This window comes from Durio zibethinus, chromosome 18 (assembly GCF_047325235.1).
Source record: "Durio zibethinus cultivar Kanyao isolate XHJ-2024 chromosome 18, ASM4732523v1, whole genome shotgun sequence".
Taxonomy (NCBI): domain Eukaryota; kingdom Viridiplantae; phylum Streptophyta; class Magnoliopsida; order Malvales; family Malvaceae; genus Durio; species Durio zibethinus.
The window spans coordinates 15,847,836-15,861,259 of record NC_143179.1 but is presented as its reverse complement, the minus strand read 5'-3'; the positions used below and the strand labels follow the sequence as shown (position 1 = coordinate 15,861,259).

The 13,424-nt window shown below is 32.2% G+C and overlaps 1 protein-coding gene across 2 annotated transcripts; it reads left to right on the top strand.

Moving 5' to 3' along the window:
- The first annotated feature begins 3,797 nt into the window (after positions 1 to 3,797).
- LOC111299737 (uncharacterized) lies at positions 3,798 to 12,771 on the top strand. 2 transcript variants are annotated; one of them, XM_022895152.2, is made up of 10 exons: positions 3,798 to 4,436; positions 7,214 to 7,311; positions 7,423 to 7,468; positions 7,716 to 7,798; positions 7,879 to 7,943; positions 8,803 to 8,864; positions 11,218 to 11,277; positions 11,473 to 11,505; positions 12,356 to 12,421; positions 12,509 to 12,771. In XM_022895152.2, exons 1-10 carry the CDS (start codon positions 3,990 to 3,992, stop codon positions 12,551 to 12,553), a joined length of 1,005 nt encoding a protein of 334 aa, XP_022750887.1. In that variant the 5' UTR covers positions 3,798 to 3,989; the 3' UTR covers positions 12,554 to 12,771. The 2 variants fall into 2 exon arrangements, with proteins under 2 accessions (XP_022750887.1, XP_022750889.1); XM_022895154.2 differs by lacking the exons at positions 7,214 to 7,311; positions 7,423 to 7,468 and having other exon boundaries at positions 3,858 to 4,436.
- The last annotated feature ends 653 nt before the right edge of the window (positions 12,772 to 13,424 follow it).

Sequence of the window (13,424 nt, the reverse complement as noted above, 5' to 3'; positions counted from 1 at the left end):
TGCTTAAGACTAAAGGACTAACTGAAATTGTTTGAAGGCCCATTATCAATATCATGCTTGAAAAACTTCTAATGAAAAGTAACTTTCTTCTTAGCTTGTGCATCAAAATCAATGCAACAAATGATCCTAGCATATTTGTAATTCCCACACGTGTTTACAAACTCTGACTTTAACAATTTACCCATTGATTTTTGACATATGATCTCCTAAAAGTTTCTCAAGTTTAGCATTTGTTCATATTTTAAAATGCCTATGGGAACTCTCAATAAGAAACTCTATAAAAAAACCAAGCATAACAGCATTGGCAACCACTTTTTCATTATTTTCATTAACCTTTTTTATGCTCATCTTGCCATGAAACAAAGCTGATGCTGTGAGGTATCATCCCTGTCGAAGATTAGCAGTACTCATTATATCCACTTCATCATCAATAACTATGGTCTTAAATGAGGATGATAATTCAATGAACAAACATCATCAAGCCTAATTTTGTCAATTGCAATAGCAATCCAATAAGGTCATTGTCTCCAACAAAAATGGAAGTCACAACTTTGACATCATCACCACCTTTAATAGGCTTGGCCATTTTTTTTGGCTCTTTTTTTAACCACTGTATGATTTTATCAATATTGTTATTTACTAAGACTAGATTTGCACCAGAGAGAACACTTATAAGTACTAGTTTGATTATTTCTCATGCAAGAACAGATGCCATAATTGTCACATCACTTGTAGAGTCATTAGTTTTACTTACAACCTCTTTAATAAGAGCTGTACTAACATTTTTTATGACATTAGAAAGCTCAATAACGATTGGTTTCCCAACCCTTACAGTAATCTTGGTTGTAATCATTTTAGTATGATAGCCAATTTTTCTTAGCTTGATCAACACACTTTGAGCTAACTTACCAATCTCAGAATCAAACCTAAGCATATATTAATTTAGAGTTTTAATAGAAATGACCTCACAACCAAGTACAGTGTATACATTATTGAATTCAAGACCATAATAACCATTTATTATGATTGTAATCCAATCAAGAACAAACTCCAAGGCATGATCATTAGTAGTCATAGGCCTTCTTTTCATCAACTTGGATCTTGAGGAACAACCCATCCATCTTGTTAATAATTAAGACAAGCTTTATCCTTTCTCCAAGAGTATGGTAAAGGATAATCTCTTTTTGCACAAAGACATCTTCAACACAGACATAGTTAACAACCATAAAGGCATAATTTGTAGTACAAAAAGCTATTATGACCTTATTTCCATGTCTCAACTTTACTAATATCCCATAAAATGAATGCTTTGCAACCTTATTATGATATTCCTGTGGTGTAGTGAATCCATTGAATTCGACTTGGTTGTCAAAGCATGAATGCCAATAATCTTTTAAAGGAACTAGATTAAGTAGTTTTTTAGGTATAAAAAAATAATCTTATCATAAGATAAATCAATCGAAAGACACAATTTCACATCTAAAACTTATATAAAAAATATTTTCATTATTAAAGTTTTTAATATCAAATTTCAAGTACTTAGCAATAGCCCTAAGATTAAAAGCAATAATTTTAGAATGTTTACTAAAAAGGCCATTTACTATCGTATAAATCCTTTCTTTATCAAATTTGCTTATCTTTCCTACATCCTAATCATATGGTGTATTAAGACCTTTGTAGAAAAAACAATTCAAATAAGGATTACCAAATGAAAGAAAAATTAAAAGAAATTTTTTTGTTCTATCTTTGGTTGGTCCTTTAGATAAAAGAAAAGTTGGAAAAAAACTTTTTATTCTTCCTTTGATGGTTATCTAATGAGTTTTAAGTCTACGGTTTGGGTTGATAGAGATTTCATGATTAACTTGGAAACAATAAAAACCTTCTTGATAATACCCTATTTGGCTTCTCAAAAGTCATCTTGGTTTGCTTCCTAGTCTATGACTTTTTCCTTAAGCTGTGACATTGAGGTTGGTTAATCGTTAATGATACCACACTAGTTGATTGCTAGTGATACCACATGTCTCAAGTGAAGCTTATACGGTTCCTTATGGTTGTAACAACTCAAGCACTTGGTAGATTTGTTACCGTTGTTTATCCAATATGGCATCTAGCATAGCTTCAAAACTTCTCTGCCTTTCTCACCATTTGGGAACAGAGGTTGTTCATTACCTCTAATTGAATTTACAAATTTTAAAGTTGCTCTTCTAAGATATCAAGTATTTTATCTTCTGACATATGTTGTTGTTTTTCCATGTTGGTTAGATCTTTCTAGGCTCTAATACCAATTTATCACAGATTAGCTATGACTGATGAAACCCAATTAAGAAGAAGAATAAGATAGAATAAACTAGAAGAAATAGACCAGAGAATTAAAAAGAAACAAAGAAAATAGAAGCAAAATTTTGTGATATTTTCATTCATAGTTTGATTATTACAACACTGATATAATATATGTTTAACATGTGCTACAAATCCTCTAACAAATTTACTAAAAATTTGGCTAAAAATTGTAAATTGAATGATAGTTGTTTCTAGTACAAAGATTTTATGCAAATTAACTAATATCTAGCTGCCAAATCAGCACAATTGATTGCACCACCATCTTTGTTTGCATTTACATAATCAACTCCCCTTCCAACCATCGACTTCAGGTCTATTTCAACTATTGGCCTCATTTTAGTTCCCAATTCAACTTTGATTTAACTCTCGGCTCAGCTTATTCATTTTTCAGCTTCATTTCCTTTTTTATCAACTCAGTTTTTTTATTGCACTTTTAGCTTTCCTATGCTATCATTGTCAGCTTTTACTTGCATCAAGTTGGCCCATAGCTTCATACTATTACCCTTGTCAGCATATAGATTCATCACAAATTGTCTCTAAATTAGTTTTGATTCTTGATTGTGTCTTATACCTCTGGGTTCACATATCTTAAACACCCAAAAAAAATCCCAAGAATCTTTTAACCCCCTTATGTTAAATCTTCTTTCTTTGAATACTTTTTGTTCACTCAAATTTCAAACTTGAAATTTCCTAAAAGAAAGCAAAAACCAAAATCTTCAAATATTAAGGTGTTTTCTATAAAATTGTGTTTACAAGAAAAAAAAAACACGTTAATTTTAATTTAACTCTGTATCCATGGCTATAGCGTTGAGGGCATTTTTTAAGCTTTATAAAATCTAGTTTATTTTTGTCATTATTACCTTTTTTGGTAATGATAATCAACCATAAAGTTATAAGTGAAAAAAAAAAATTCATATAAGTATAAGTACAAAAGTTGAATACCATAAGAAATATACTTGAATTTTACCCCAGATATTACTTTGATTTTTTTTTTTGAATAGATATAAAAAAATCAATTGATTTCAAGATTAATTTATTATTCAAAAATTTTTATGTGATGTGATATAAATTTTTAATTATTTGAGAGAATATCAATAAACAAAATATATATTTTATAGTGACAATGTGGAGGTTTTAAAATCTTGAGGTCCTAGATTTAATTCTAATTGTATGTGGGTTTAATTATTTAATTAAATTAAAATTTATTAATTGATTATTTAATTATGTAATTATTAATTATATAGATATAATAGTTGATTATTAGTATGCTTTTAAAAATATATATTTTATTAAGTTTGTAGTATATTTAATATTTATTTAAGTCCAAAATTATATATTTAATAATATATATTTATTATACATACCGCATAATATTTAATAATAAATATTTATTATACATTTAATAATATATTTAATAATATATATTTATCATACATCCCCATAACCCGGTCCAAATTGAACCGCCGAAGTCCAATTCGTCCGAATCCAAATTCCAAAATATCTGCAGTTGACATATGAACACTGAAGTTTATCTATGGCTGCCTTACAACAAATAAGGAGTAAAACTGCGTACTCTTCCCTCTTCACCCTTCACTGTAAATCCACAACAAACAAAGAGCAAAAACTATAACCTTAGTAATAATTATAACATGGCGTCCTCAATTCCCTTCACTTCAACACCCCCTTCCAATTTCCCTTGTTTCCACCATAAAAATTCATTCCCTTGGTTTCCAGTCTCAGTCCCTTGCCAAAACCCCACCTACAGCTCTACATCTTCACTGCTCCCTCTCTGCTTTGCTGCAAAGTCCCAGACGGGTGGACCTGTCAAGAAACGGTCGTCCTCAGCAGCTGGGAATAAGAAGAGGAGGAAGGGAAAAAGCGGGCATGGTGATGATAATCTAAAGAAGCTGAGTTTGAGGGATGTTGAGATTGTGGAAGAAACTGCTTATGATAATGAAGCGTTAGCTTTTTCTTCGACTACTACTTCGCGTTCTTTAATATATCATCCTCCATCACTGCCCAAACCGCCTGCTGGGTTTGTGGTTGATGACAATGGCAGGGTTCTCATGGCCTCAAACAAGAGAATTGCCACTATTGTGAGTTTTCTTTTTCTTTTTTGAAGCTATTGGTTGTTACTTCTATTTATTTAGCTAAGGTTTGTTTGTTGATTTTGTAAGGGTTAATATAGAATTTAGCCCATGAACTATATTACTATTAACGATTTGGTATTTATAGAAAAAAATTTCAGGACTAGCCAATTAGTTAGGTCAACTTTGTTTCCTTCAAACATTTTACACCATTGACTAACAAATAAAAATGCATAAGCTTACCCTGAACATAATTAGTGTGTGGTGCAAAATGCTTGATGAAAACAAAGTTTGTATATCTAATGGTGAATTTTTTTTATAGGTGCCAAATTGTGAACAGCGATATAGTTCTAGGGCTAATTGGTTATTTCTGAAAGTGAAAGGAAACATGAGATTAAATACTGGTAAAATAGTTTTGAATAGTTGTTCAAAATTAGCTTTGTAAAATTTTTAGAGAAGAAAATGCATAACTTTATTTTTATATGGATCAACTAATTATATTATAAATATCTATTTAGTATAATAGTATGTAATACTTGACTGCTCTAAGCATCAAGAAAAAGGTCCTCTTTTGCACATGTAAACATGAAATATGGAGTAAATGAATCATAGTTGTTGAAAGCAGAACTAAAGAAACAATGTTCTCTAACTTTTATTGAGAGATAATCCTCAAATATATAGAGGAATCAAAAAATCCATAAAATCAGGAAGCAGTCATCTAAACATTAGAAACAAATAATAGTAAATAATGATCAGGAAATCCCAACAAATTACGAAATAGATCCTAAATCCCAACAAATCAGGAAATAGATCGTAATTACTGTCAACAAATGAGGGATAGATCTTGATTGCTGTCAACAGCTATTTCAAGAAGTATGTTAGTATTAGGGTAGATGACTGACAATGTTCTTAAAGTCTTTTGTCATCCATTTGCTTCTAGCACTAGGAAATTGGATAACAATTCACTGACGTTGGCATATGAAGCTTTTCTAATTACCAGAGAACCTAACTTGGATTTTTGAAGTTACTTATTGATGATTGGCCAGCTTGGCTATGTGTGGTTAGGGTTGTAAACAAGTTGAGTCGAGCTCAACATAGTACCCTTGCTAGAGTTTGGCTTATGAGCTGAACAAAAAGAGGTGTGCCTACAAGTGATAAAGACTAGCTGAAAGAAAGCCAAAAATGCCCGTTGATATGACTCAACATAGAAAAGAGTATGAGATTTTGTTGTGTCAGATTACAACATGTCAGTAAGGGTAGGCAATGCAACCAACTTGGCCAAATCAATGCCATAACCAAATCATGCTCATAATGGTGTTTTTGATGTAGAACAGGAAGGGGAAAGAGGGGTAATACAGAAAATAGGAAGAAATAACAGGGAAAGGAGAAACAATAGAGGAATTTAGGGGAGGGAAACGATAGAACCAAGGGAGTGAAATCTCAAAATTAAATATTTTCACCTCTTAATAATGAGCTACTAATAATTGAAATAACATAAGGTACCCGTAGGTTACACTGTAAACCATAATAGAAATGTGAACTACTCTCTGCAACCTATTTTAATTATCCTAATTTGACTTTTACAGAGTTTAAGAAAAAACCTTTGACTATGGTGTATCTTATATTAAAATTTTAATTTTTTTTATAAAATCTATGTTCTATGATTTTTAATGCCAAAAGTAAAAAATGAAGGAATAATTTTGAAATATAGAAAAAGTAAGAGTATAAGGTGTTCATAGTTTCATGACAACCAAAAAGAAGATGGGCAAAGAAAACGGGTATGAGCATTAAATAAAATCTTAAAATACCCTAAATTCCAGAAGTGACAATAAAGCCCTTAAAAAGTATAACATAATAAGTAAATAAATTCTTAAATAATTTTAACTCTGCAATTAGCCCTCTTTTTGTCCTCCATCAGTTTAACTGCAGCAAAATTGCTGTTGTGGGATAGCAGCTGTGATGTTTAGCAGTCAAAGCTAGCTAAGTCCTTTAGGATGTGTTTGGTACACAAGATTATGATATGATAGGATAAAGATGATATTTTGAATAGAATTAGATTAAATAATCTCATCCAATCTTGTGTTTGATGTGTGCAAGTATTAGGATAGGTAATTTATTTATTAGTCAAAATTATCCTTTTTCAAAATTTATACAATTTAAATTGTTGATGTAATTTTTAAGGGTATAAGAGAACATGTAAGTTTTATCCTATGGATTAAAAATAATCCTCTCCACTTTGGGAGGATTGAATCATCCTATACCAAGAGGATGATTAATCCTCCTTGTAATGCTATAACTTCTTTAGATACAAACCAACATAATATAGGATGGTTATCATTCTATGCACCAAACGTGACCTTAATTGCTTAAAAAGCCTATGCACCAAACATGACCTTAATTGCTTAAAAAGCTTGAATTATCTCTTTGCCATTCGTGCATCTTGTTCTAGCACTCTGCTCTAGCCGATTCTAGTTGTTTTGCACAAGCAAGTCGCAAGAATTTTCAACTATACCTTGAGTTACATCTATCTTGGGATTAGATTATGTGAACAAATCCTTTACAGTGTAAATGAAAGAGAGGTTACAATGATGCATCAAGGATTTGTTCTAGTGCTCTCCATGCTCCATTAAGTAAAATAGTTAATGCTTGTTGTGACCATAAATTTTTCATACCTTGCTCAAAATGAGTGGTTTTCTTCTATTTCTTTATTCTAGTAAATAGGGTAAGTTATTTGCTTCTTTTTATCTTTAATTTAATTAAAGAAGTTCTAAAGAAATTATGGACAGGTTGATTCTGCCAACAACAGTCCATTAGAGTGTGTTATAAGGAGGGTATTCAAAAGTTCTCGGGGGGATGAATGTATGCTGCTCTGCCCAGTTGACATGTATGTATTCTTGCTCTAAATGTGGATGTGTAATTCATCAAAAAAGTATTTGACATTAACTATTGGTCTATTGCTGGCTCTGGATATTTGATAAGAGCTTGGTTTCTGCAGGCCTGTTGAGATATTAAAGAGTATAAATATTGATGGATGGTCAGCTGTATGTTTCCTCTTCCACATTAGTTTTTATTCCTGTGTTGAATCTTTTCAGACTTAATTACTTGGGAGTAATTTTTTTAATAGCTTTTGAACAGACTTTAGAATATATAGAATTCATTAAGCCTTGTTTGTATATTATAGAAGAAAATATCCCATCTCCATCACACAGAAAAAACTATCAACTCCTCTTTTCCTCTTCCACAGGGTCTACAACCTAGCTAACAAACGTACATGCTTCTTTGTTTCAGGTCAGTGATGAAGAAGTTGAAGCTATTCTTCCTACAGCTGCATATGCTCTTGCAAAAATACATATGCATCTAGTCCATAGTGGGTATGTTCAAAAAATCAGTTTAGCTTATTTCTCCTATATTTCTAGATATTATATATTCCAATATCTTTGTGTCACATCAGATTCTGTTATACGGCTCGTGGAGGATTTTGCTTCTCAGAAGATAACATCTTTGATTTCCGCACAGGCAATCTCTTCTACTTATCTGCTTTATGCTTTTGCTTTTGGCTCTTATGATTTTCTAACATTAGGGTTGACTGGACATTCTCCAAAGTTAAAGTCATGCATACTTCTCTGAATTTTCTCTTTCATTTTGGTGGATAAACTTCTCTGAACTTTTAAGGTAGGGTGGATTTAAGAAATCTGCCTATGCAGATTTTGAGTTAGTCTGAATGGTGAAGAGTATGTTTTTAGGCTTTTGAATTGCAGAAAACTAGTCATGACTGAGGCAATAGCTCTAGTTATTGAATCTTACCTCCAAAAGGAGTAATCAAGTTTGAAGCCCCATCTTCCCTGTTTAACTATATATAAGAAAGAAAAGGAGGTTTGAATTTGATTATTCCTTGTGTCCTTGTGGGTGAAGGGAGAGGCAAAGAGAGTTAGAGGGTAGGGCATTCTAGTTCTCCTTGTTTGGATCTCTTTTAGAAGGCAAGTGAATGGTAGCAACACCTTACCACTCATTTTCTGCCCTCCTCTTCTTCCTCTGAAATGCAGAAGATTGAGGGAAGAAGATTCCTCTTTTAATGAAGCTTCCAAGTCTCCAGATGCTATCCTTACAGATTAATTTTCTCTACAAATTAAGATAACAGCATGAATTCTTATCTTATTGTGGATGTGTTGCTTGGTCAAAATGGGTTGAGAAATTATTATGGTGTTAGGATTCAAGCTGTATGAAGAAAGGCTTAGGCTTGGGGTCTGGGTATGGTGCACTTTCTAGACTTTTGCATTCTTTAGTGTTCCCTATTTTCTTATGACACTGTCAAATATTTATTAGGTATTCTGCCGTGTGAGGTAATATGTTTATGTTTGGTGCTCAAATTTTGCAGATGATGGTCAAGATATAGATGGCTTGCCAACTGAGGGCATCGAAATTACATGCTTCCATCTGGTAATAACCCTCAGTTTTCTTTCCATTTCAATGTTTCATCTGAAACTGAACTGGCTTGCATGAGTTACAGCTCTTCTCCAAAGACCTGCATTGCTGCATTTACATCATTATTAAGAATTTTCAAACTCCTATGTTGTCAGCTAATGTGTACTTTTATATTGGAATAGTAATCTTGTGATTCATAATAGTCAAAGTTGTAGGTGAAAATTATTTTTCAATTTATTTACACAAGATATCTAGGGAACATGGAGGTGTAAAAGTTGAGCAATTGCTGATAATTGGAAACTCGATAATATTGAAATTGTCCATGACAACTTAGAGATTTATATTCTGACTATTTGGCAATTGGCACTGACCATATTGAGCGTGTTATGTAGAATAATAATCTCAAACTAATTTCCAAGAAAATATCCAAAAAACTCAATTTTGAAATCTCAAATCTCAAGCCTCAATAGTCAATTCTTAGTACCAAACTTTAGGTTGTCAAACGCTCCCTCTAAAGTCTTATATGAGCTTAATAAACTTTTTTAAGCCACATAATAAAACAAATTCCACCAAATTTGAAGATTGTTCCTCCATCAACTTGTCACCAATTCTCTCCATATCATCTTTTAAAAATCAGTCAAAATGTCTTTTCTGGTTGAATAACATTATTCTTGATCTTCTTTTTTTTTTTTTTTTTTTTTTTTCATTTTCAGTTTGAAGCAAATCAGTCTTCACTCTGTGATGTATTTTCATAACTTGGTCTTGTTCTTTATTGTTGCTTCTAACTTTTTTAGAGTTTCAGTTGCTTCTGGTATTATATCTCTTTGCCTTGTATGTTTGTAAAGCCATATATTAAGGGCCAACTGTTCATATTTTCCAAAAAAGATGCCTCTTTTAATGGTTGATCACACGCTCAGAATCATCTCTTGCACCCCTTAGTCTGTTTTCATAGAAAATTTTGAACTCACAGTGAGAACTACTGTCAGGGAAATTGTAAGTGGTAATGTCATTTCCAAGGATTATTAATTACACTTCTGCAAATGCCAGTTTCTTTTAGATTCCTTGCATTGCAAAATAAAAGTTCTATAACATGTAGAAACTCTATCCCTGCATTTTGTAAATCTCCTTTTTTGAGTTTTTTTTGGTACATTTAGGGGTTAGATTTCTTTTTTTCAATTTAATTGTCATCCATTTCTGTAGTTCTGTCTTTGTTCGCCAAATGGTTCTCTTTTAATGCTCATATTTACCCTTATCATATGAGGATTGCATCCTCTTTTGGGTAATTTTAGCAATCAGCAAACTTTTTATCAATGATAATCAGGCTTTTATTCCTTTTCTTTTTGTGGCAGTAACTCTTGTTCATAATAGATTGGGTGTGTTAGCATCATTCTCGCACCTTTTGCTGACTTGAGGTCTGTTAAAATTTGATGCTTTACATCAAACGAGTGATACTGATTTGATATGTATTTGGAAGGGTCTCAGGCCCTGTGACCTAGAATATATTTTAGTCACTGCTTTAATGGCCACAGAGATGCATCTAAAAGCACGACATATATTAAATGGGTGAATCCTACTACAGTATATCTAATATCCTTTCAGTGCTCATGTTTAACTTTTGTGTATGAGTGTTGCATCCTATTTTGGGAATTTTGAGCAAATCTTTTCCTTATCAATAATAATTAGGCTTTTATTCTTTTTCTGTTTTCTATCTGTTTTTCTCACCGTAATTCTTGTTCATAAAAGATTGGATGTGTTAGCATAATTTTCCTATACTTTGTTTGTGTTTGATCTTTATGTTAAAAGAGTGATGCAGACTTGATATGTATTTGGCAGGTTCTCATGCCCTGTGACCAAGAATATTGGACACATTGTCTTAACCCCTACACATAGCATACATAAAAAAAGCATGAATCTTACTGCAGTTTATTATCTTTTTATTTTTTTTTTTGCCAGATTAGTTACCACAGTTTATTATCGTTTACATGTTAGCATTTAAAAGTTACACATGTTATAATAGTTGGAAGTTTCATATTTGTTTGATTATTGAAGTGGGAGGGGAGGGGGAGAAATTAGTCTCCTCTTTAAGTTTTTTGGTGTTTAGATAAGCATGTGAATTTATAGTGGATTGTTATATCTGGCATTCTAGATAGAAGGCATTTATTTACTCAGAAGCCGTGGGACAAAAGTGTTATTTAACCTTTGTCTTTTTTTAATTGAATTCCTGAATTTGCCACATATATTTACAGTAAAAGAGGTATAGCTATGTCAACATAAGGACATTTGAACAGAGGTATATATAACATAGTCATCATCATCATCATTATTATTTAATTTGACACTTCTTGTCAAATCCTGATTTTCTATGCAGGATGGAGCACATTACATGATTTATACACCGTCTGATCCACTTCTATTTGTTGCTGTCAAGGTAATATAAATTTCCTTGAAGGAATTACTGTTTCACACTTGAATGTGGCTGGACTTCAGTTTTGATTGAATTTTATGCCCATGTGTCTAAGATCTGGACTTTAAAAGCTGGGTTTAGGGAAATGCAAAAGAGAAGAAACATTATGAATATTAGGATGAACTGGGAAGCTGATAAAACTGGGTTTTGTTTCTGCAGGATCAGAATGGAATGCTGCAAGTTGCTGATGATGTAAGCAACATTTTACATTTTGCAATAAAAATTATTTAATTTTTTTATTTGACTACTTCATTCTCTATTCCTCTAGATTATAACAATGCAATAAATAGTGCTATACATGCATTCTCTGTTATCAATAATATCGTATTGTAATTTACCTCAAGAGTCTTCACTTGCATGTTAATGTGCATGCACAAGCTGGCTCTCATTTAGAGTCCTTCAACCACTAACGTAAATAATTTCCCATTGTGATTCAATGCACAACTTTTACATCTTCTATACACTTATGAATTTTGGTATGGAACTTTGAAAAGGGTATATGAAACAAAAATTGTGGTTTTGAGGGCTTTACGAGGCAAATTAAGAGCTAAGGAGCATTTTTCTTGGCAGCAATCATGCCAAAGGGGTTTCAAATGCTGAATCACTCTGCATTGCCCTGAATTCATTAGGGGTGATCTCTCTCTCTCTCTCTCGCGCGCACAAATATAGTTTTAGGCCCAGTATGCACAGCATGCCTAGTGGCTGATTACTCTTGGTCTTGGCATGTCCTAGAAAATATGTCAAGTCTCCATCAACTTACCATAGGGTTAGCTTTGCATGCATATAACTTTGTGTGTGTAAGAGAGGGAGAGAGAGACAGTAGGAGAAATCTATATTTTCCTAGATATGTACACTGGAGGATCTTCCTCACTTGAGAGGATGATGCTGAGCAGTTGCTTTTCAGTTTGCAACTATGTATTGCTGTTGTTATCTTGCCCTCTTTCCCTCCCTTTGGCTTTTTTAACTAGTTTTTGTGAAGTGAGTTTTATATGAGCACGTATATGTGGTATGGCTTTAAGTAGTGTGTATCATTTGCTAACAGGATCTGCTGGAGGATCCTGCTATCATGAGTGCCATTGATGAGGAAACTGAATTTAATGCCTTGGTGGTATGTGCCGCTACTAATTGCCTTGTTGTCAATGAGCTGATGAAATGACCTAATAGTTGTTGTGGGTTTAATTCTGAATTTTTGCAGGAAGAAGAAGCTGCTCTTCTTGAATCATTGTTAGGTGAAAGATGACCAGGTTGCTCTCATCAACTTTTTTATGTTGCCCAAACTGCATTTATTTGGAAGTGGCCCATGAATTGTAACTTTCTATCCCTACCCTTAATTCTCATTTTCCAAGAAAAATGAAAGTGAAAAGTTAAGTACAGAAAAAAAAAAAAAAAAGGATGATAAGTTGTAAATCATACATTTTGCCTAAATTCCGAATTGGATTCTTTTAAGTTCTTCTCATATTTGAGCTTTTTAGGCTTGATTGAAGTTTAGGTTAGTCAAGTTATTTTTTAGATTTATAAAAAAAAAAAAAAATGTAACTATTTTAGCATGCCTTTTAAGTTCATGTTTGAGTTTTTTTGGGTTTCAGGTTTATTTCATCAGGTCTAATTACAATGTTGGAATCCTCCACTAGAATCAAATTTATATGCCTAATTTCTTTAACATATGGCTCAATTGAAGCACTAGCCCATATCAATATAAAAATTAATTCTAATGCTGCATTTGAATGCAATTGAACTCTTACTGGGGCAGGTTGTCATCTTTTTCTGTGCCTTCAGATTCAAATATTCCTGTGAAGGCTCTCTTTTTTCTTTTTTCTTTTTTTTTCTTTTTCTCATTCTTTTTTCTGAACTTTTAACTGAAACCCCAAAATCTCTTAAACAGTTAAATTGTTTTTTGATTTTTTATTATTATTAAGTAATAGCTATTATACATAATCATAATCCTAGGCCAAGTAAAAATAGTCTTATTTATTTATTTAAAGTAAACATAATCATATCATACATAATCAATTATAATGATGAAATATCCTACTGCAAGTAAATATAGTCATGTCATTCATAATCATAATAATTTCAATTCAAGACAATTAAATTGTAAATCCTACATATTA

What these genes read in the sequence shown, in the direction of transcription:
- LOC111299737 (XM_022895152.2), top strand. Translation starts at nt 3,990, where the DNA reads ATGGCGTCCTCAATTCCCTTCACTTCAACACCCCCTTCCAATTTCCCT. An exon ending in CATCTTTGATTTCCGCACAG is followed by an intron (nt 7,944 to 8,802) that starts GCAATCTCTTCT and finishes CAAATTTTGCAG; the next exon opens with ATGATGGTCAAGATATAGAT. An exon ending in TTCTATTTGTTGCTGTCAAG is followed by an intron (nt 11,278 to 11,472) that starts GTAATATAAATT and finishes TTGTTTCTGCAG; the next exon opens with GATCAGAATGGAATGCTGCA.